General features: G+C 36.5%; 1 protein-coding gene across 4 annotated transcripts in view; it reads left to right on the top strand.

Annotated features, from left to right (window-relative positions):
* dock11 (dedicator of cytokinesis 11) overlaps window positions 1-24,414 on the top strand; it is a 130,537-nt gene that overhangs the window by 29,695 nt on the left and 76,428 nt on the right. For 2 of the 4 annotated variants that reach the window (XM_073859845.1, XM_073859842.1), the window contains exons 9-23: window positions 1,737-1,819; window positions 2,049-2,129; window positions 2,234-2,374; window positions 5,204-5,440; window positions 13,037-13,159; window positions 13,508-13,590; window positions 13,820-13,942; window positions 15,532-15,608; window positions 16,478-16,662; window positions 17,130-17,195; window positions 17,295-17,387; window positions 19,668-19,907; window positions 19,998-20,081; window positions 20,254-20,343; window positions 23,496-23,617. In XM_073859845.1, coding sequence (XP_073715946.1) covers window positions 1,737-1,819; window positions 2,049-2,129; window positions 2,234-2,374; window positions 5,204-5,440; window positions 13,037-13,159; window positions 13,508-13,590; window positions 13,820-13,942; window positions 15,532-15,608; window positions 16,478-16,662; window positions 17,130-17,195; window positions 17,295-17,387; window positions 19,668-19,907; window positions 19,998-20,081; window positions 20,254-20,343; window positions 23,496-23,617 — 1,828 coding nt within the window. Of the gene's footprint in view, window positions 1-1,736; window positions 1,820-2,048; window positions 2,130-2,233; window positions 2,375-5,203; window positions 5,441-13,036; window positions 13,160-13,507; window positions 13,591-13,819; window positions 13,943-15,531; window positions 15,609-16,477; window positions 16,663-17,129; window positions 17,196-17,294; window positions 17,388-19,667; window positions 19,908-19,979; window positions 20,082-20,253; window positions 20,344-23,495; window positions 23,618-24,414 lie in introns of all 4 variants that reach the window. The other 2 variants (XM_073859844.1, XM_073859841.1) reach the window with 1 other exon arrangement.

Here is a 24,414-nt window from a genome sequence, read left to right as displayed (position 1 = left end):
CCCATTCATTCAATGGTACCATTTAGAGATAAAGTTAGAAGTGACCAAACACATCAAAGTTTTTCCTATTTAAGACGAGTAGTTATACGAGCAAGTTTGGTGGTACAAAATAAAACGTAGCACTTTTCTAAGCGGATTTAAAAGAGGAACTATATTGTATAGCGTAATAGCACTTATGGGAGTACTTCGACTCGGCGCAGTAACACCCTCCCTCTCCCATTATGAGAGGGAGAAGGGGAGCGGACTTTTCAGGCGAGTCGAAGTACTCCCAAAAGTATATAAATATAGTTAATATAGTAATATAATAATAGTAAATATAGTTCCTCTTTTAAATCCGCTTAGAAAAGTGCTACGTTTTATTTTGTACGACCAAACTTGCTCGTATAACTACTCGTCTTAAATAGGAAAAAACGTTGATGTGTTTGGTCACTTCTAACTTTATCTCTAAATGGTACCATTGAATGAATGGGGCTAAGCTAAATGCTATTGAAGCGTCGCAGCGCGCTCCAGCGCTTACGTGCACGCACACAGATGATAGAGGGATGTATCAACAATTCTTAGTTAAGGTAATAACATATTTTAATATTGAAAATGAGTAGACTATTCCTTTAAGGTTGTGCGTGTTGTGGCTTCACAAATGCTTTGCTGCATACCTCGGTTGTAACGAGTGGTTATTTCAATCAAAGTTGCTCTTCATCAGCTTGAATCAGTCGGCCCATTCCCCTCTGACCTCTAACATCAACAAAGCATTTTCGCCCACAGGACTGCCACATACTGGATGTTTTTCCTTTTCACACCGTTTTTTGTAAACCCTAGAAATGGTTGTGCGTGAAAATCCCAGTAACTGAGCAGATTGTTGAAATACACGAACGGCCTGTCTGGCACAAACGACCATGCCACGCTCAAAATTGCTTAAATCACCTTTATTTACCATTATGACATTCAGTTTGGAGTTCAGGAGATTGTCTTGACCAGGACCACACCCCTAAATGCATTGAAGCAACTGCCATGTGATTGGTTGATTAGATAATTGCATTAATAAGAAATTGAAAAGGTGTTCCTAATAATCCTTTAGGTGAGTGTTCTTCCATAATATTTGTTTTCCTACTATGGAAGTGAATGGTTACACTCAACTCATACAGGTTTAGAACAACATAAGGGTGAGTAAATGCCAGAATTTTCATTTTTGGGTGAACTATCCCTTTAATGAAAGTCTATAAAGCGTTGGAAAAGTACATCTCTTCTTAACAGGTCACATTATTGATCATTTGGATCATCAGCTGTTTAGTATTTAACATTCAAATCTCTAACCCTACCAATAGTTGGTATGTGTAAAAGTAATGTTTACCATTGTACTGTCAGTCTCAATAATTGCATACTAAATGAACTCTGTTGCCTTATATTGATTACAAATCTATATTTCGGGCAATTTGTTATTATTGCAAAGAGTTTAGATAGAATATATAAATAATGCAGACATTTACATACATAAATACTGTTTCTTCTAGTGGAGGGATGGGGGTTTGGTACATTTTTTAGTATTTAGACCCATCATTACACTCATTATTAGTGTAAGTAACCATCAACAACACTCAAGTATCACTGCCCCAACTTCTGTATGGAAAACCATCTACATACATTATATCAAAATATTATCATATTTTTGTTATATCTAATTGTTTATACTTCAGTTAGAGTTCCCAAAGTTTTTATAACCACCTGTCTCCTTAACACAGATGATGACAGCAGCAGTCAGGGGAAGCCTGAGAACATTGCTGAGAGCTACGGGCGAAGTCTTCATCCAGAGCTCATGAAGTACTTCATTCAGTCGTTTTTAATAAATGATCTTTATAGGTCATGGTAAGAAAAATAGTGTGAGGTGTTTGTACATCAAACTCTTTCGTTTGACAAATCCTATTTTCTATATGGCCCCTTTAACATCAAGTCTTTGTCTTGTTATCTTATGATCTCTCATTTGCTAGTTGCTTCAGATAAGCATCTGCTAAATGAATAAATGTCAATGTAGATGTAAATGTTACCCCTAGTACGCCAGAGAAACAGATCAGTTGAATAAAAGCAGCCGCAATGAGGGTCGACAGAAGATCTTCACCCTTGATCCTGATACACAGGTTAGTTCTTTAAACCTACCCTTTATGTGATGCAGTTACTTCATTGCATTTCACTGAAACTAATTATGAATACAAACACATTACATCTCCTTCTCAATCCTCAGAAATTAGATTTCTCAGGCATTGAGCCTGACGTGAAGCCATTCGATGAGCGCTTTGGACGAAGAATCATGGTCAGCTGTCACGACTTGACCTTTAGCCTACAAGGATGCGTTAGTGAGAAGACCGATGCAGTCTTAACCAACGTTGAGTCACAGCTGATCTGCACATCTTTCCCATTAGTGTGGTATTCATGTTATGTGACTTAGTTTACTTTAACTTGGTTTGGGGGTGGCACAGTGCGTCAGTGCTGCCTCACAGCAAGATGGTCTCTGGCTAGGTCAGGTGGCCTTTCTGTATGGACTCTGCATGTTCTCCCTGTGTCAGCGTGGGTTTAATCCAGGTAATACAGCTTCCTCACACAGGCCAAAAACATGCAAGTTAGATGAATTGGAGATAACAAATGGCCCCAACCTCTGTATGGATTAACGTGTGCATCAACTTGAGTATGTATTATCAGTTCTTGCCATGAAAATAGCCATAGATGCTTAGCCACACACAAACATTTAGCATATGAAAAGCGATAATCAGTATTAGTAATTGCAGCCAGTCTTATAATATTTGTTAAATAATAATCTATGAAGCTCCAAGCATTTTGTCAAAAGCCACCTTCTGGAAAACAGACTTTTCACTGTTGCACGATGCCAGCTATTATTTAATGTAGTTACATATTATATTGTTATTTTAATGAGAGATGAATTAGAGGAATTTGGCATGAAAACAGCAGAATAGAGAGACAACTCATGCAGAACACAATGATGAATATGGTCACATTTAGTAAAGAACTTTCATTGGCTGCTGGGATGAATGCTGGCCCTCATAAACAGGCTTTAGAAAAATACTGCTACCTCTGAACACCTCTTGACTTTTTCTGATATTGAGACATAATAAATATATTGATGTGCTGGTTGCATAGGTTATGACTGTATGTTTGTTATCTAGTTTAAGTATAGGAATAGATATTGGTGTATTTTCACATTTTAAGGGTCATGTGATGCTATTTCATGGTTTCTTTGTCTTTTCTTCTTTGTTCTTGTTTTACAAATAAATCTGGATTTGTATTGGATTTGCCACAGGCATGCGCAGGCTAAATCTGCAGACTTTTATGTTCATCTTCTGCATTGATTTTTGGGAGCAGAATACTTCAGTGGAATTGTTCAGAATCGATTAAACATGAAAAATAGATTAAATTTAGCTCTATAGTACTGCTAATGACAGGGATTCCAATTTTGTGGATTTTTTTTGTGCAGCTCTGTGCATGCTGTGTTATCGGAATTGGAATCACCTATTGAACAACCCACATAAACTATACATATTGTCTTGTTGTTTTGGTTAGACTGGCATTAAAGAATTTGTCCATTTTCTTTAAAAAATCCAGATAATTTACTCACCATCATGTCATCCAAAATGTTGATGTCTTTCTTTGTTCAGTCGAGAAGAAATTATGTTTTTTTTTTAGGAAAAAAATCCAGGATTTTTCTCATTTTAATGGACTTTAATGGACACCAACACTTAACACTTAACAGTTTTTTTCAACGGAGCTTCAAAGGACTCTTAAAGATCCCAAACGAGGCATAGGGGTCTTATCTAGCGAAACAGTTGTCATTTTTGACTAGAAAAATAAAAAATATGCACTTTTAAACCACAATTTCTCGTCTATCTTCGGTCCTGTGAATCACCGGCGCAACCTCACGTAATTGCGTAGTGACGTAATAAGGTCACGTGTTTTGAAACCATTTTAAAAGACATGAATAATTAGTATCATTCCACATACAACAACGTCGGAACGGTCCTCTTTCTTTACACTTGTAAACACTGGGGCGTAGTTTTGCATACATCATCAGTGACCTCTTGACGTGATGAGGTATTGCGTGAGGTTGCGCTGGCGCATCACAGAACCGGAGATAGACGAGAAGTTATGGTTTAAAAGTGCATTTTTTTTTTTTCTTGTAAAAAATGGCAATCATTTAGCTAGATAAGATCCTTTTGCTTCGTTTGGGATCGTTTATAGTCCTTTGAAACTCAGTTGATAAAATGGTTAAGTGTTGAGTTAAGTGTTAAGTGTTGGGGTCCATTAAAGAGAAAAATCCTGGAATGTTTTCCTCAAAAAACATAATTTCTTCTCGACTGAACAAAGAAAGACATCATTTGGATGACATAGTGGTAAGTAAATTATCTGGATTTTTTTAAAGAAAATGAACTAATCCTTTCACTGCATGATGGCAGTTGTGATCCTCTTTAGAAACACCATGTCACCCAAATGTGAAAACTTTGCTTTACTTTTTGGGGTGGTTTCCCGGACAGGGATTAGCTTAAACCAGGACTTGGCCTTAGTTTAATTAGGAAATAAAACTAGTTTTAACAAACATGCCTTACTAAAAACATTACTTGTGTGCATCTTTAGGCACAACATAGGGCACTGATGTATTTTAAGATATGTCAGTACAAGTTGTTTTGAGTTTGGACAGCTCTTACATTTATTTTAGTCAAGGACTAGTCTAATCCCTTTCGGGAAACCGCCCCTTGGACATTTAAGTCGTTTTTACAAACATACCTTACAAAACATTACTGGTGTGCATCTAAAGACAAAACAATGGCACTGACTTGTTTAAGGTGTGTCTATGCAAGCTGTTTTAGTTAAGACAGCTTAAACATTCAGTTTAGTCCAGAACTTGTGGGGTTTTAGTCCTAGACTAAGAAGAGCTCTCCAAACTGAAAACAACTTTCACTGACATATCTTAAAATACATCAGTCCCCTTTGTTTTGCCTCAAAATGCACACAAGCAATGTTTTAAGTAAGGCATGTTTGTTAAAACTAGTTATATTTCCTAATTAAACTAAGGTCTAGTCCTGGCTTAAGCTAATACCTGTTTGGGAAACCACCACTGTGTTTTTAAATCAAGATGCCCAGACTAATATGTCAGTAAGATACTCAATAACTCAATACTCATTCATTCTACTGATCTGTTTTTCAGGTTGAGCCGTTCTTCATTAGCCTGGCACTGTTTGATTTGTCCCGAGGCTGTAAGATCTCTGCAGACTTCCATGTTGACCTCAATCCACCATGCGTGAGGGAGATGCTTCTAGAAGGTTCTCCTCAGACACCGACAGAATCTGAAGCAGGAGATGGCAGTGAAGCAGGCAGGGGAAATGGACACGGCCTGCCAGTTCTCCAGCGGGTTTCGGAATCTCTCTTGCGCTTCCCCAAACAGGCAAGAAAATCTTGAAACGAAAATTTTTTTAAAAGCAAAAGTGAGAAAAATGTTTATGAAAATTAGTTTTACAAATGTTTATTTTTATTTAAAACAATTGTTCGGCCAAAAATGAAAATTTACTTACCTTCAACCCATCCGAGTTACATATGTCCATCATATTTCATACGGACACATATTCAGATAATTTTGAAAATGTCCTAGCTTCCAATCTTTATAAAGGATGAATATACACTCTTAGAACGGATGTGTTAAAAACAACACATTAGTGTTTATTCTGAGACAACACAATAAATGCGTTGTCACAGAATCCACCTATTTCTGTGTTATTATTAAAGCTGACATAACACAAGACGTTTTTGCCAATCTAATGTTAATCTTGCTAATATATAGAGTAGTATTTCATCATTCATATGTCCAAAGAGGCTTTTGTTTAGTCAGATTTATAAAAGAAAAAACATCCTTTCTGATTTTTGACGTAAAAGGTCGAACGCTTGAAGGCGTGCGGTAGGCGGAGTTAAGAGTACGCACAGCTTCGGATACTAGTTTTGGATTTACAGCCGACATAGATGGAAATCAAACTTTAAAAAAACTTTTTTTTTTTAAATAACCAGCCTTATATTGTAAATATGATCCAGAATTGGATACTTAGTCAGTAATGGACGAACAGGAACAATAGCAGCAACGATTACATCAGGACGGCTCTATCAGATAATAAATCCTTGCTTGTTCATCTGCTATTTTAATAAAAAAGCAACATAATCCAGTTTTTAACTGCATTTGCCCGTTTTAAATGCAGTACAAAGTGCTGTTGTTGGTGTTGTTTACATTACATGCACGTATGCGTGATTGCAAACAAAACACGTGAGATTTTGAATTACTTACGCCTGTGGTTGTGACTCCTAAACGGGGTCTTTTAAAGTTTCGACCGCTCCAATAGTTGTAAAAATGTGGAAAATCCGGCGTCAAACTGAACCTTGTTTGTAAAACAGTCCTCTCCGAAATACAGCCAGGGAAAAAAAACTAATTCGCAATTACGTTGCTGTCCGGGAAAAACGAACTGCATCCACTGTTGCCTTACGACAGGGAAAGCTAAATAAGGTTTTCTTCTCCTTACATCCAAAAACACACTTCTTTTGTCGAACTATCTTGCTAAAAGTTGTTGCGTGCTGTGCAGTGATACCGGTGACTTCTACTTCTACGGAGCAATGCTAATGCGCGTTCTCGCTCTCACTTGACGTGCAGGGTAGGCGTGCTTTTCTGGGGGTAAAGGCCCATAAAAGGAATATGGGGTCAATCAGTCGTAACGGATACCCCCATTTGAAAGAACTTTCTGAAACTTGTAGGAAAAAGGAGGCGTGAGTTTGGCTCAGAAATACTCTGTTACAAGCTCAGCCGCTTTTTTGACACTTTGCTTATGTTTAGCATGAGGACTACAACTCTTAAACTGTGTTAATAAGTCCGAATGCATGAAATAGCATTAAACCTCCACTTTAAAACAACAAAAAAAATCCATATCTAAAACTTAACAAACGAAAATAACTAGCTTCCTTTAACACAGCCATCTTGGACCCCTTTGCATGACGCCGAAACCGCCTACTGCATAGTATGGAAGTAGGCGGTTTCGGACGCAGCAACTCTCTCCTGAAAAGCAGTAGGCGAGGCGAGTATGTCCGAATACATAGTATTCCAAAAACAGTATGCAAAAAGTACCTGAATGAAGGAGCTAGACCCTACATTCTGTTTGAAAACCAAACCGATCTTGAGCCCCATTGACTTCCATAGTAGGAAAAAGAATACTATGGAAGTGAATGGGGCTCATGATTGCTTTGGTTATATAACTAGCTTCCTTTAACGCCACCATCTTGGACTCCTCTGCATTCATAAAAGAGTATCAACGTTGTTTATGCACTTTTCGTAGTGACGTAGGATAAATGTGGGGTGTTTTGCTCTCGTCTGTGCCCTCCCCCTTCACATTGGTCATACGTCACTACGAAAAGTACGAAAAGCACATTCTTTGTACTTGAAGGAGCTTGAGGGCGAGTAAATCATGGGGGTAAATCAATTTTATTTTTGGCTGAACTATCCCTTTAAGTTCTGTTGATTTGTAAAGTTCTCTGGAATCAGTTAGTATACAAGTTGTCTGGTAAATAAGTCATTAGTAATTTAGTAATAAATAATAATATATTTATATGAAATGGTAAAAATGTGAGTGGTCCCTCCTTGCTTCCACACTATTAGTGTTTCTCAGGCTAATGTGTTTGGTAAGTGTTTAGCATATCGCTATCGTGCATTTTGCTGGGACATTGTTTTATGTGGTGGTTGCTTGGTGGCTGCTTATTGGTCCAGTTAAAAAGCTCATCCTCATTTTTCTATTATCTTAGACATGGCTTTGTGTCTTTTGCCTGTTTTATCTTCCATCATCAGCAGTCTTAGCAAGCCCCACTAGAGATTTCCTTATTACATTGTGACAAAAACTCATTCATCCTGTTCACCTTTTGAAATAAGCGATGTGCAGAATTTTTCTGTAAAGATCTGGCAACCCTGCCTATTGCAAGCACTGTGCACCATTGCTGATGATGCTTTTTCTGCTTCTGATAGGGAAGTCAGTATGGCTTAAATGTTGCACATTCATGGAGAATGCTGGGCTAAAACATGGCTGTAAAAAGACGTCTGCCACAGTTTCTTATCAATGCATTTCTGCTTATGCCATCGAAAGCTTGTATCTACAATCTGTATGCCGAACATCACATTCACATGGACTCACACAAAAGGACTATTAAGCTAAAAAGATTAATCCATTTTCTTAAAAAAAATCCAGATAATTTACTCACCACCATGTCATCCAAAATGTTGATGTCTTTCTTTCTTCAGTTGAGAAGAATTTATGTTTTTTGAGAAAAACATTCCAGGATTTTTCAAATTTTCATGGACTTTAATGGACCCCAACACGTAACAGTTTAAAATTGCAGTTTCAAAGGACTCTAAACAATCCCAAACGAGGCATAAGGGTCTTATCTAACGAAACGATTGTCATTTTTGACAAGAAAAATAAAAAATATCCAATTTTAAACCACAACTACTCGTCTATCTGCGGTCTGTGACGCGCCAGCGCGACCTCACGTAATGCCGTAGAAAGGTCACGGGTTACATATATGAAACACACATTTGCGGACCATTCAAAATAATAAACTGACACAAAGACATTAATTAGTATCATTCCACATACAACAACATTGAAACGGTCCTCTTTCTCCACACTTGTAAACACTGGGGCGGAGTTTTGCATTCGACATCCGTGACCTCTTGACGTGATGACGTATTGTGTGAGGTTGCGCTGGCGCATCACAGGACCGGATCTACATGACGAGAAGTTGTGGTTTAAAAGTGCATTTTTTATTTTTCTTGTCAAAAATGACAATCGTTTCGCTAGATAAGACCCCCATGCCTCGTCTGGAACCGTTCAGAGTCCTTTGAAACTCCATTGAAACCGCAATTCTAAACTGCATTAAAACTGTTACGTGTTGGGGTCCATTAAAGTCGATTAAAATTAGCAAAATCCTGGAATGTTTTCCTCAAGAAACATAATTTCTTCTTGACTGAACAAAGAAAGACATCAACATTTTGGATGAAATGGTGGTGAGTAAATTATCTGGATTTTTTTTAAGGTATTCAAATGGAAATCACATTTTTATAGTTTAGTTATTTAAGTCTGTCAGAATTTGTAGGCAGCAAGCTTTAGATCAGGGGTCTCCAACCTTTTTGTGAGCAAGGGCTACCTCAATGGATAAAACTGGAGGGCTACTTTTTTGATGTAGTCTACTCAAAACATTTTGTTTTACTTGGTGATTTTATTTTACTTGTTGATATGTTTTTATCATTGTTTAAAATGTTAACATACTTAAAAGAAGCCAAGCTAATTTATAAAATATGTAATAAATAAATATTAAACTTGAGGCTATTAATAGAATGTGCTTTGGCGGGCACCTCACAGACTTCGTGCAAACAACCTGGTGCCCGCAGGCACCATGTTGGAGATCACTGCTTTAGATGGTGTAGGCAGAAATGCAATGATAAAAATGTTTGTAACCAAGCTGATCATGAGCCCCATTTACTTCCATAGTATTCTTTTTTCCTACTATAAAAGTAAATGGGGCCCATGATCAGTTTGGTTACAAACACTCAAAATATCCTTCTTTATGGTCACAAGAACAAAGAAATGTATACAGGTTTGTATTTATACATGAGAGGGAGTAAATGATGACAAAATTTATATTTTTGGGTGAACTCTCTTTAATAAATGCGCATTTTAATCTCAGGTATAGAAGATTGGTTGTACGGATGGATTCTTGTATCTAAATCTTCTTATGTGTGTATTCATGTGTCTGAGCTTGATTACTGTACGTTAGTGGTGTTAACTGGTTTTATTTCGGACTTGCCCTCCCTTGGATGAATCGCTTTGTTGCTCTTCTCAATTTTATTAGTTGCTTTAATTAAAGGAATCGGCTAAATGTAAATATACAGTAATATCGATTGTCACATAAAGTGAAAACTATCTTTCAAAATCCATTCAAATATTAATCGACTGTATAGGCCTAAAAAATACAAAATAATTACCATATCTGAAAAATAAAATAAAAACACACAATTTTGTAATCGCAGAAACATTACAAGGGTGATTTACAACCCAATGCACGAAACAAACAATGAACTAGACATATTCTTATTTTTAACTGTTAATATTTGACAGAAGAATTTGCATCGAAATGCATTTTGATGTACATTACGTAATGTCAACAACAAAAGACATGGAAAGCATTTTGGGAAAGCAGATTCATTTTACTATACTAACTATAACCTACTTTTACTATATATGGTTATCTGCATTTAACATTATTTTGAACAGTTGTTTGTGTCTATCAAATCTTGTATATCACCAGATGAGCACAGCAGTACTGTAGGCAAAGCATAACTATCAGCACAGCAGTGTTTTTATAGCACCAGCGCTACACACTAAATCATTGCCAATTCCATGACGGCCTCAAGCTTCTGTTGGCTGCCTGGGAAATGTGACGTGGCTTTACTGGAACTGATGCTCTACAGGGCTCAGATCAACACAGCGAGCTGTCAGGATCATATTTATTTGTATAAGAGGAAGAAAAGAAAGGACATGCACACATTTACTGAAGAGAATGCAGAAAGTTTAGCAACAAACTAAACAGTTCTGTCACTCTATACATTATGAATGGTATGGTTCTATCTAATTATATAGAACTGGACCCAAGAGGCCTACAGTATTTAAAGCAGCCTGTGATTTAAAGGTTCCCTCTCTTCCACCTTCCCATTTGAGTGTGGCCCACTGATGCTCTCTCAAAAATATGGTGTAGCCTACACCTCCTGTCCAAGCACTGCTGAACAGTCCCTATGCTGTAGCTGCGTAATGTTTGAGACCTCCTGTTAGTTCATAAGAATCAGAGATAAACAGTAAGTAAAATGCATAAAAAATTTATAAAATAAAATTTTAAGTACATTAATCCCATAAATAACCTCTCAAAAGGTGTATGACCAAAAAAATATTTTGTTCAAAATAATTTGAGCAACAATTAGATGCTCAAAGAAAGAGTCTCTGACTTAAAGGCGGGGTGCATGATTTTTGAAAAACAATTTGAAAAAGTGAGTCAGGCCGAGTACCAAAACAGTTGTAGCCATTCAGCAGTAAGGTGCATGTCTACTAACCGACATCATTGCCTGGGTTGCGTATGTGTGGGGCGGGTCTATTAAAAGAAGGTCCAGATTTTATTGGGGTAGGGGCATGTTTCTTTAGGTGACTTCAAATGTCAACATTGGCTTTCAGAGATCATGCACCCCGCATTTAAGGTTTCTGACAGTTGAAATATTTCAGATGGGATTAAATTTGATTAACTAAGAGCCTTAACTTAATAGCGTTAATGCATAATATGAATAATTAACATAATTTTTCAACTCATCCCCTAATAATCTATAGTACAATGAGGGAGAACTTAAGATGATGGGGGACATACTACAGTACCACATTGCTACGTTTTGTATATTTTTTGCATATTTCTTGTTGCAGCAGCTCGCATTGCAAGGAATACTATATCCCACAATGCACTGAATTCCACTTGACCATTTCCAGTGTGGGGGATGAACCAGAATTAACTCACTCCCCACCAGCCATTTTTTTTAAAAGTTGCCCGCCAGCATTTTTGGTGATTTTCACAAAATGCCTTCCAGGAAAATTTTCATATAAAACTATATAAACATACAAATTAGTGCTGGGCAAAGATTAATCGCGATTAATCGCATACAAAATAAAAGTGATTTTTGGCATAAAATATGAATATGTGCTGTGTGTAATTATTATGTATAAATAAATACACACACATTCATGTATGTATTTAAGAAACATTTACATGTTTATTTATATTTATTTATTTATTTATTTATTATTTATTCTATATTAAAAATAAATTTAAAAAAATTATATATAAGTAAAACAATTCTGAAATGAATATATGAATGTGTGTGTGGTTAAATATACACAATAATTAGACACAGTACACGCACATATATTATGCAAAAAATCACTTTTATTTTGTATGCGATTAATCGCGATTAATCTTTGCCCAGCACTAATACAAATATATCAAATGAAAAAACAGACCCTCATGCGTTCAAAAAAACAAAAACAAAAAAACAACAAGAAAAAAACATTTCATCCTATTTATTTTTTTCTCTGCTTATAAAACTCTTAAATATGGGTATTTTTCTTTAAAAATATTGTTTTAGCAAAAAGCTGAAATAGTTGCATTTTTGTGAAGGAATTTTGTTAGAAATACGATTCAGAATGATTATTAAAACATACACAGTTTAAAATGAGTAAATAATGTTTTGGTTTCAGTTTTTTCATAAATTGTGTAAGTGCGGTATAGACCCTTTTACTGTTTGTACAGAATTATGTCGTGGCAGTGTATGCATGCACATTTAGGCAATGGAAGTATGGCAAGAATCAGCACTGAAGCAACACAGACAGAGAAAGTTATTTTAAAAAGTTGACTTTATCAACTTTTTCAACACAGCTACCAGATCCGTGTACTATAGTGGAGTGAATAGATGACAAGACGTTAGCAGATGGCCAAAAATAAAGTTGCCAGATACATATATACATATATTAGTATATTATATTAATGCAACCAAACATTTTGATGCTGGGAAACCGTTTTAATAAACTAAAAGAGTTGCTAACACGTTAGAACCAATGGGAAATAACACCGCTTCTGTTGCCTAAATGCGCGTGCAGGCTATTTGATCACGTGAGCTGTAAAAGGGTCTATTGCAGATTAACATAAAAATTCCTCAGGAACACATTTTTTATGCAAATGTTTTCTCTTAATTGAAGAGATAACTCATTAATGGCGGGGAAGGAGTTAATATCCGCAGCTAGCAATATCTAGTTATTAAATACAATAGTATTATATATAAATAGTAATGTATGCTGTCCACTGTCTGAGATGTATAATATATCAGTGGTCAGAAATCAATTTGACCCAACATGTATTTTTTGTGTTTCTATAGGGGATCTTCTCAGTTACCAACCCTCACCCAGACATCTTCCTGCTGGCACGGGTGGAGAAGGTTTTACAGAACGGGATCACCCACTGCGCTGAGCCCTACATTAAGACCTCAGACATGAGCAAGGTCTGTTCTTGCCCCTGCTGCTGAATAACATGTTGCACCAGGAGAACTGTAAAAACAAAACTTAGCCATGACATCAGTCTAACAAAATGTTATTGTGCTAGTGTTGCATAACATTTCTCTAACATAAACTGGTAGTTTAAAATAAAATTTGTGTATTGGTTTGGTTATTGTAGTATTAAGGCAGATTCAGACTGATCTGACAAATGCCAACAAAAACAAACCATTTACTCTAAATTATAATGTCAGTGTTTGTCGGATCTGTAAATTTGTTATAGAATGCTATCAGTACAGTACAGTAGTTGACCTGTTTTGTGTCCCCTTGAAAATCATTTTGTAAAATATTCTCAGACGGTACAGAAGGTCCTGAAGACTGCCAAGCAGACGTGTCAGCGGCTGGGCCAGTACCGGATGCCCTTCGCTTGGGCTGCCAAGTAAGACAACACAAAAACCCACCCAGGTTTAGTGGACGAATAACACATTGTCTGTGTTAATCGAGTACAGCTGCATGCCATTTTAAACAGATGTCCACTCACTTCTCAGTCAGAATCCTCTGAAATAGCTTTAGGCTCCTTGTGTATATTTAGGTTATGTTTTACATACCGTATTTCTTGATGTTTAGTTATGTTGCTGAAGACCTAATGCTCATGTGTTTGGCTTCAGACAGGTGTTTAAAGATGCTCAAGGCAGTTTAGAAATGGACGGGAAGTTCTCTCCGCTCTACCGCCAAGACAGTAGCAAGATATCAACTGAAGATCTCATCAAACTGCTGACAGATCTCAAAAAGTAAATGTTAACTACCTGTATAGAGTGATCCATGTGTACTGCGTATATATAGTGACCCTGAAATGTACTTTGACACTTAGGCCATTTAAAGGGATACATTTTTCAGGCAAACACATTCAGAGTTATTTTAGTAAATGTGCTTCGAAGGAACCTGCCTTTGCATTACACAGCTAGCTTTAGCATAGTGAGTGTTAGTTGCCACGTGTACGTTGCGCAATAACTCGATAGTCCAAGATGGCATAGTTATCGAAAGCTAGTTATTATAGTTTATAAAGTTTAAAATATGGATATTTTTCTTACAATATTGCATCTGTAACCTGGAAAAGACCTTTATTAACCCCTTAAAGGCGTGTAGATTACTCCTGTGAGCTTCAAAGTCAGAAGTTGTTCCCTGGTCCCTGTTTTCTCTCTTTATAAGCTTGGAAAAGCAAGGACATTTACTAAAATAACTCCATATGTGTTCGTCTGAAAGATGATGGACATGTGTATCTCAGATTGCTTGAGGGTGAGTAAATCATGGGGTAATTTAGATATTTGACTGGAGTATCACTTTAAGCCAATATGCCAGTGTATATAAAGGTTATATTTTTACAGAATGTTCTTTACATTATATAGGAAGATTATGAATAGTAGAGAACTCTAAATCACCAAAAATGGCTTTTACTGAGTTTTTACTGAATGTGTCACAAATAATAAATTTCCAAGTGTCCAAATAAAACATATTGTCTGGTTTCCCAGACAGGGATTAGCTTAAGCCAGGAGTAGGCCTTAGTTTAATTAGGATATTTAAGTCATTTTTTAAAAGCATAATTTATAAATAAACACAACTGGTGTGCATCTTAAGACACAACACTCGCACTTAGTCTAAAATATATATGTCGGAGCGAGTTGTTTTCGATCAAGACAACACTAAGGCCGGTGACACACTGGATGCGTGGCGTAAGCGTCTCAGCTGCGTGCCATGTCCATTTTTAATTCGGCTCCCATGTTAACAGGTTAGAGCTTGCAGACTGCCTGCGTGAGACACGCGTCTGGAAAACACGGACATGCTAGAAATAGAACCAACGCCTATTTTTCACGCGACACGCAAACGTGTTGGAAGCGTTTCCAGGCAAAATAGAATAGGAAAATATTGTTATAAGTCATTTTGTACACAAATACATATTAATTAATGACATTTTGATGTTTGAAAGTCTATAGGTTGACATAAATTCAAATATAAAAAAAAATTATTATCTATTTTCAAATATTGCACCTGTCAAACATAGTCTATTTTGCTGTCTGATGGTGTCCTTTATCAGTATGCGGCCTCCCTCTATGTCACCTACAGCAGCAGCGCGCTAGTGTGTAAAGACACAGAAAGCACGACGCAGCCGCCCTGCAACCTACACTAAACAGAAACGCCACGCTCACGCCACGCAGCCAGTGTGTCACCGGCCTAACATTTAAGTTAGTCTGTAACTAAGCTTAAGCCCAGTCTGGGAAAGCGTCCCATTAAGTACTTTGTCAGCCTCTTTAGTACAAAATGGTCAGATATGTGCTTGTGTTACTGTTGAGTGTAATATTTTAAAGCCATATTTTTTGCACAGACCAGAGAAGAACAAACTGCAGATAATCCCTGGACAAATTAATATCACAGTTGAGTGTGTACCTCCAGATCTATCAAGTGAGTATGTTTGCTATTATATAAGTGCATCTCATTTTTGCAAATTTCTTTATTAAATGTAACCCTGGACCACAAAACCAGTCTTAGTAGCATGGGTATATTTGTAGCAAAAGCCAAAAATACATTATATAGACCGTTTCATCAGACGCACGTCGGTGACGTGATACGCGTTTGGTCCGACCTCTTTTTCCGGTTTCAGTTTTTTAATGGTCTGACTATTTGCTAAACTGAACTCTTGAACAAATGCCTTCTACGTGTTGTTGTTTTTTGCTTGTTATATAAATAAACTACGTTTAAAGTACTTTGTTGTATTTATTCTTAGCGGAGTTTACCGGAAGTTACGTGTTGACCACGGACGCCGCTTGTTTATGTTGTTACTGCTGAAACCGTCTATACATATAAATACATACAATTATTAATTTTTCTTTATGCCAAAAATCATAAGTATAATATATATAGGATATTATATAAAGATTATGTTTCATGAAGATATTTTGTAAATTTCCTACTCTAAATATATCAAAACTTTTATTTTTGTGAGTGGATGCAGTTGCTAAGGATTTCATACAACTTTAAAGGAGATTTTCTCAAAATTTTGATTTTTTGCACCCTCAGATTCCAGATTTTTAGTATCTCAGCCAAATATTATCATATCCTAACAAACCATACATCAATGGAAAGCTTATTTACTCAGCTTGTATAAACTGGTTTTAACTGGTTTTGTTGTCCAGGGTCACAAGTCTATGAGACATTTAATTAAGATTAGTGCATACAATCTGTAAGATCTTACAGTATACATATCTAAATAATAAAGATGTACAGTATAATGATGTTAAAGTGTTTAAGTCTTAGTGTTTTAATCTCCATAGACTCTGTCACCCCCTCTTATATCGCGGTAAAGCCGTTTGAAGAGCAGTGCGAGAAGGTGTCCGTGGAAGTGGAAGAGTTTGTCCCGGAAGAAGCCAAATACATCCACCCATTCACCGTCTACAAGAATCATCTCTACGTTTATCCCCAGCAGCTCAAATACGACAATCAAAAGACCTTTGCCAAGGCGAGATTCCTAACACTTTACATAGCACAATCTTTATTAGTATAACTAGAGAGAGCTGTGGGTGATGGTAAGACAACAAGAGAGCCCCTGAGAGCAGTTACAATGTCTGCCTACATGTTTTCAAACATGAGCCTTTGTTGAAATCCCCCCGAGATTCTGTTCATAATCAAGATCTTTAGTTGCACAAACCTAAGGTTAATTGCTTACTCCCTCATCGCTGGGATGCTCAGCATCAATTGGCTTTTTGGATGAATGTCTGCCTCCTGCAGTCAAAGAGATGCTATTAAAACATTTGTCATTTAAAACAAATTGTTTAGATTATGTCAGTTATACAGGGTTGTATCTGAACAGGTTTTAATATAATATTTATTTATATAATATTATAAATTTGTTATTTCATATAAATTTATTTATTTTCTATTTTTGTTAGTAATGCTACTAATAATATCTGCTTGTTGTTCTTCCAGGCCCGTAACATTGCAGTGTGTGTTCAGTTCAAGGATTCAGATGAAGAAGGGGCTGGTCCCTTAAAGGTGGGTGCTTGCTCTAATGTGTTATTCCAGCTGTACTTAAATATTTTATATTCGTTGCAGTGTATGGGTAGTGTTTGATTGACCACTCTTTGCTTTTAGTGCATCTACGGCAAGCCAGGGGAGCCGCTGTTCACCACTAGTGCTTTTGCTGCCGTTCTGCATCACAATCAGTGTCCAGAGTTTTATGATGAGGTAGGAATCATACTCAAACTGGGTTTCCATTACACAGATTTTATGCACATTTTAAACAATCGAATATTACACGATTGATGAAAATGCCAAATTTCTAATAAAAAGCACTTTATTTGCCAAAAAGTTTTTACGCTTGCTTGATGTGGTTTTTGACTTACTAAAAACATTACTTATGTGCATTTTGAGGTTAAACAAAGAACACTGATGTATTTTAAGATATGTCAATGCAAGTTGTTTTAGTTTGGACAGCTCTTACATTTATTTTAGTCTAAAACTAGTCTAATATCTGTCCGGGAAACCGCCCCTAAAAGTTCAACATTAAATCAGTGAACTTCGTACTTGTGATCAGACATTCTTAAGATATGAATGTAAATAACTGAATCATTTTAAACATCCTGTTGGGCTTCACCGGACCCCGAGGGCAAAGAAATTAAAGACAGACTGTTCATTCAACAGATGAATCACTAACAAGACAACAGCAAATGCAGTGAATTGGATTTCCACAAGCTAGATCTTGACTATCTTACTCGCCTTGCTTGTGACATGGACTGAGTTTAGGAAATCTTGGCATTTTCAGCTGAGTTCTAGTATAGGGTGGTTTATTCAGTCCCCTCCAGAAAAACGCGATTATATGATCGCATGATTCAAAGCATAATCAGCCAAAGTCTGCATATTTATGCGGGGGCCGCATTTTTTCAAATAAGCCGAATTTTCGCAGCATAAATTGCAGATATCCGTGCGCAAAATATGCGTGTTTGCATGATTTCATAATCAAAAATCACATATATCTTAGCAGAAAGTTGAAAAACGTTGCATTTACGTCACACAAGCGCAGCCATGTCCCCTGCTGCCATGGGACCGTTATAAAGTGACGTGAATATCATTGGCTATGTTTACATGCACAACATTTTGTCAATCCGATTGAATTTAATACGATTGAAGGTTACGACGATACACTTTACATGCACTCTAAACATTGCAATCTGATCAAAATGTTCGCTTACATGTACATTCTATAGAATCCGAACCGAATGTCTGCGCAAGCGCACAGCCAGGGTTGCCAGATTCGCATATCAGAACCATCCCAAATGGACATTCAAAACTAGCACAAAAGTATCTCAATGACACTTCACAGCCCAATAACTAATGAACGAAATACTTTCATCTTTAACCCGCAGAAAAACAACAACTGGTGGAAACAGTTTAAACAGTAGCTCAAATCTAAACTCGAAAAAAGCAGAGGACTTGGCAACGCCTCGCTGCGGACACCATCTCTCGTCGAGTTCAGGCTTTATCTCTGGATTAAAGTCAAAAACGGAGTTGGAGAAAGTTGTTCTTAAGAGTTTTCATATATAGGTGATGAAAACACACTTTTCAAAAGTCACAACGCTATTTTATTGCTTTAAGTGCACATAAACGCGGCAGAATGTACATCAAGTGACCCCAGTAACGTTACCTTAATAATGTGTGATGCCTCTGCCTTGCTATTGCGTGTTTCTGTGACGAAAATCATGTGATATAAGAGTTTATTATAAGACGTGAACTTGAGCACAAATGTTTTGCGCTTGTGCACAAGGTATTTTTGCATCCTGATGAGAAAATACTACGATTCACGCATTTACATGCATACTTTTCTCCTGCAGATCGAATCACAGATCACAGTACACCACCCCCTTCAATACGATCCAAATTTGCATCTGATCGTCCTCAATCATATTGATTAAGGTGTTTACATAAAGGCTTTTCAATACGATTGAGCTATCAATACGATTACAAACGGATTATTTGTTTGCATGTAACCGTACCTAGTGAAAAGCTGCAAACAGTTTTTGCAAGTTCCCGCAGTTTTTGCAAGTTTCTGACTTTTTTGCAAGTTCCCATAATTTCATTGCATAAATTGCATAAATATCCCCCATATTCCATTGCATTTTTTAAGAAAACGTGCCGCAAGATCAAGGATTTTTGCCTGCAACAATCACAAAAAACTCCTTGTTTTTCTGTTTATTGGATGGCATCATCAGCTGTAGAGTCTGAGGAAAAGTTTATCAAATAAATTGAAATTTGTCATTTATTCTCACAAATTTTGTTCCAAACAAATTGGTTTGTAAATATTTACACAGATATTTTCATTTTAAGTGCACTATACCTTTAAGAACTTGAGGTTAAATGCCACACAGAAAGTGGCATTTTACTGCCGACTTGTGACAAGAAAGAGAGTGACAAGTTATGATTTTTTTTTTTTTTTACTTAAATGATCAATATATTTTTTCTCTGTTTTAGATTAAAATTGAGCTTCCTGTTCACGTCCATGAGAGGCATCACGTTCTCTTTACCTTCTACCATATAAGCTGTGAGCTCGGCACCAAAACCACCACTAAGAAGAGAGAGGGAGTGGAAACACTGGTGGGTTATTCCTGGGCTCCTTTAATTAAGGATGGCAGAATGCAGTCCTCAGAATTACAACTCCCTGTATCTGCCAATCTACCTGCTGGTTACATATCAGGCCAAGAGTCAAAGAAGGTAAAGGTGTTCTTGCAGCACTCAGCATATCCAGCATTTAAAAAAATGATTGATATATTTGATTGATTTCAGATACCTGTTTATTTGCAGTCTTCCTTGGACATCAAATGGGTGGATAATGCCAAATCATTATTCAAAGTGCGCACAAATGTAGCATCAACAATTTATTCTCAGGTACGTTGATCTGATATTAGGATCGTTTGGCATATTTTATTTGCAGCATACATGCACTGTAAAGAGTAATCTTATTACCCTCTGTTTTGTTTTAGTTTAAACATATAATTTTAATAAGCATATTTAAAATGAATCATGAATGTGTAGTGCTTATCTTAAAATTTCTCCCTAGGATTTGCACCTCCACAATTTTTTCCAGCATTGTCAGCTGACGAGGTCAATGTCACAGGGAAATCCTGCCGAACTTATCAAGTACCTAAAGGTGAGGAATAGAGGGCATGCATTGATAACACTTTTCCATGTGACAACGCGAGAGCTTGCGCTGTAGAGTTGCAAAACGTTCAACAAATAGCTGGTTTTCATAGCAGCTTCTGCTAAAACGCCGTTAAAACTGATTATTATCAGCTTAAATTGAATTTAGTTGGCCTTAACAGTGACCCTAACAACTTGCCAAACAACCAGTAGTCTGTGGACATTGGCATATGGCCAGGCATTGCTTTTCTTGACATATATGTTTGTCTTGCATAACACTATTAAACCATCCCACCTTTGTAGAACACAAGGCTCATCATAATGGATGTTTTTAATTACTGACAAAACTTTGCAATTACACAGAATAAGAGTATTCATTTATGTGTATTTCATGTATTTTTATATTAGATTTTTTATTCCAAAATTTTACATACCTGACATATGGCTACTGCTACTGATTCTCCTTTAAATGGCTGGCTGTTGTAGCGGTGGCCGCGAAAATGTCAGTATAATTGAAATTTAATTTAGTTGCACTTGATAGTGACCCTAGCAACTTGTCAACCCACCTGTGGACGTTGGCATGGACTGTCCATTTACTTCTCCTTTCTGTGTTTCTTGGCAGTCTGTAAAACGATAGCTTAGAATTCTTGTCAAATCTGTTAGTACAGTCTATCGCACATCTTTTGTTTTCTATCTCACAACTTTCGCACACAGCATTTTCCAATTTAGATGCGTTTTCCCCGTGTTTTGGCTGATTTCACACTGTACACAAATGCTGCCGCTCTGTCTTTTGCCACTCAGTGGGCGTAACCGCAGTCACATTCGCCAAAGGTGACGTCACGTGCATACCCTCTATATATAGAAAACATACAAAAAAATGAACATCCTTCATTGTAAAAAAGATTCGTTGTTTCAACCTAAAAGAGTAAGTTCTGCCTTAAAATTTTGACTTTTCGGTTGAATCAACTTAAAATTTTAAGTTTTAACAACAAATGTTTTTACCAGTGATGTTATTGTTAGACATAAATGATACCATTAAGTAGCATTACTTTGCCTTTTTTAAGGAAATAAAGTGCTTACAAGGTGTCAGAAAAAGAAGGTAGTTTTTAAAGCTGTCCAATTAAAGTTTACAAGTAACAGAAATCTGGGTTTACACAATAAATCATGCAAATATTATGTAAATATGATGTCATGACATCATCACTGTTGGTTGGATTTTAAATTCTCTATACCTTCTTACAGTGTAAATTAACAACACATATTAAAAAAAGTTGTGATGTGCGATAGCTTGTTAAATACTGCATTATAAGTAAAATTGGATGTAAATCCAATAAAATAGAAATAATTTTGAAAAACTGAAAATTATATAACGTTTCACGTGTTTCAAGTATTACAGTTAGGGCTGCACAATATATTGAAATTATTGGAATATCGCATACGTGCAAAATAACAATTATTAATAATTTTACATTCATATGTTATGTATTGTCAAAGACACTGGCACACAAATTGCTGCATATGTGTGCTCTGATGTGTGGAAGATGATCACCGATAAGAAAGATTGTGAAAAGTATGGTTGTTATATAATTTTCAGTTTTGTAACATATTTGAATAAGTTTAGCATTTAGCAAATGATTGCATGTCAAATTTTTCTTCAATAGCATGTAGCCTGATTAAAAGTAGTCACTTATTGAAAACCATGATGATTTGCATATTGCAATATTTGCAATGTTTTATATATATTTAAGCAATATCGCTCGAGTAGGAGTGTGATATTGCTCTATATAGAGCTATATCACAACTTTGAGAGCAATATTGCTTACAACAGTTTGACAGCACAAGTTTGAAAAACGAAAACTAGAAAACAACAACGGAGCAATTTTAAAAGCCTCTTTGTTTGAGAACTACTTCTTCCGCCACGGATTTGAGGGCGGCCAGAATGACAGGTAACACTTAAGGCTGCTTTAAATCTCATATTAACTCAATGGACGGATTCGCCGTTTTTAAATATTACAATTTCTTGGTCACAAAATGTAGTTTTAAGATTAGTTCAGTCGAGAATGTATATCTATTATATTTAAATCTGCAGTCGATTAGTAAAGATAGCGCCTGTTTGAACGTTTGCTTAGTGAGATTCGGTACGAATGAGAACCAAAGTATGAGCGGACGTCAGTGTTCACTCGCCCCGCTGACCACCGCCCTCTCTGGGCTACATCTCTGACAGGGATTCCCTGGCTCTCATGTTGGCCTTGTTTGTTTATGATCGTCAAAATGAGATCAAATCACCAGTATTTGGTGTCATGATCAAACTATTACTTGTTTTTTATTCATATTTAGTGTCTTTTTGGCACGAGGTAAAAGTTAATAAAACTATACTTGTATAACGTTACTATTGTTTTCTCATTTATTCTTAACGCGTTACGAGCACTCGATTATTATTATTAAACTTTGTTCTTGTCAGTTCTATATAAAATGTTTTTTATAAGTGTCAGAGAGATGTTTTTGCATGCTGCTTGTAAATATATCAGTGGCGATATCTCAAAACATGTTTTAATAGTCACGTCACGATAAAGTAAATAATCAATGTCCACATTTAAAAGCTGCTGTGCTTACCTGCAGTTCCACTGTGTTTTCGCGTTCTGATAAGAGATATAGCTCCATAAAAAAACGAGTGTTTATATTGCTCTTTCCAAGTGTTAATCATCCACACGATGTGACAAGACATTACTCCCATTAACTTTAACATAACATCCAAGAGCAGTGATCTTTGACGGAATAATAACTTCCGATTGGGGATTCACAGACTGATTTATGAGCTAGTAAACTAATGAGACACACGGAGAGTGTTTAAAAACAGGGCGTCTGTGTTTTTCCATTCAGAGATGAGCCTGTTTAGGACCTCCATTCACTAGGTGGCGGAATGATACGAAAGGTGAAGCGGTTACTGTGCCGTTATCAGTACAATATCGTATAGCTCTTAGCCAATCAGATTCGAGAACCAGAAAGAACTGTTGTATAAATATATATATATATATATATATATATATATATATATATATATATATATATATATATATATTCAAAATTATTCAGATATATTGTGCAGCTTTAATTAACACTTACCTCATTAACTGTTTATTTTCTGTGGTCTTCCCTATTTAGTGCCTGCATGCAGTAGAGACTCAGGTCACCATTAAGTTCCTGCCTACAGTTCTTGTTCAACTCTTTGAAGTCCTCACGATGGCTAACAAAGACAGTCAAGATATTGCTGTCAACTCAACACGGTGAATTACTCTTTTAGGCTCTGTACCTTATTATATAGTAGCTTGGGTCTAGAGGTGCCAACAGTGGCGGCTGGTGACTTCTTTTCGAGGGCGCATAATGCAAAGCTCGTCACAACATGTATTTAGCCCGTCATGTGTTTGGCTTGTCATGTCAAATATGTGTTCGGCGCGTCATGTAAACTTATGTGTATCACGAGTGATGTTAAAATACATGCCTGCTGCAGACACTTCGAAGGGGTTTATGATAAAAGAGCCGTTCACGTTTACTCGCTTAATCTCACGTGTAATCAGAGTTTAATGTTAAGTTAGTGTCTTGCAAGTGTTTTGTGAACGTGAGCGTCTCTTTTATCATAAACCCTTTTGACGGTTTGTGCAGCTGGCACATATATTGACAAGACGCATGATGCACATGATGCAACAAACACATATTTTGAATTTGCGCCCCTCGGAAGACAAGTCACTGGCTGCCTTTGGCTGCCAAATCTTTTTCTCATTTTCCCTGAAATTTTGTTTGTGTGATTCTGAACAGATTTTTTTTTGCAATTTTATGTATACAAAATGAGTTTTGTAAGTTATCGCTATGGTGCATTTCTCACATCACTATTTACATTTGCACAACAGTTAATGCAGCTCTCAAAACAATTAGTACAAACTGCAAAACCTAGTTGATAACCTGCAAAAGCATGTCACTTGCTCAAAATGGATAGGACATTCCTCAAAAACAAGTTTTCATGTCAATGAAAGAGTCAGTAGCCTCTTTCACACAGTAATTCTGGTAAATTACCATGAATTTACCA

The sequence above is a fragment of the Misgurnus anguillicaudatus genome, chromosome 21 (genome assembly GCF_027580225.2).
Source record: "Misgurnus anguillicaudatus chromosome 21, ASM2758022v2, whole genome shotgun sequence".
In the NCBI taxonomy this organism is placed as follows: domain Eukaryota; kingdom Metazoa; phylum Chordata; class Actinopteri; order Cypriniformes; family Cobitidae; genus Misgurnus; species Misgurnus anguillicaudatus.
The sequence above is the reverse complement of the archived record's forward strand: the minus strand, read 5'-3'. Positions and strand labels throughout refer to the sequence as shown.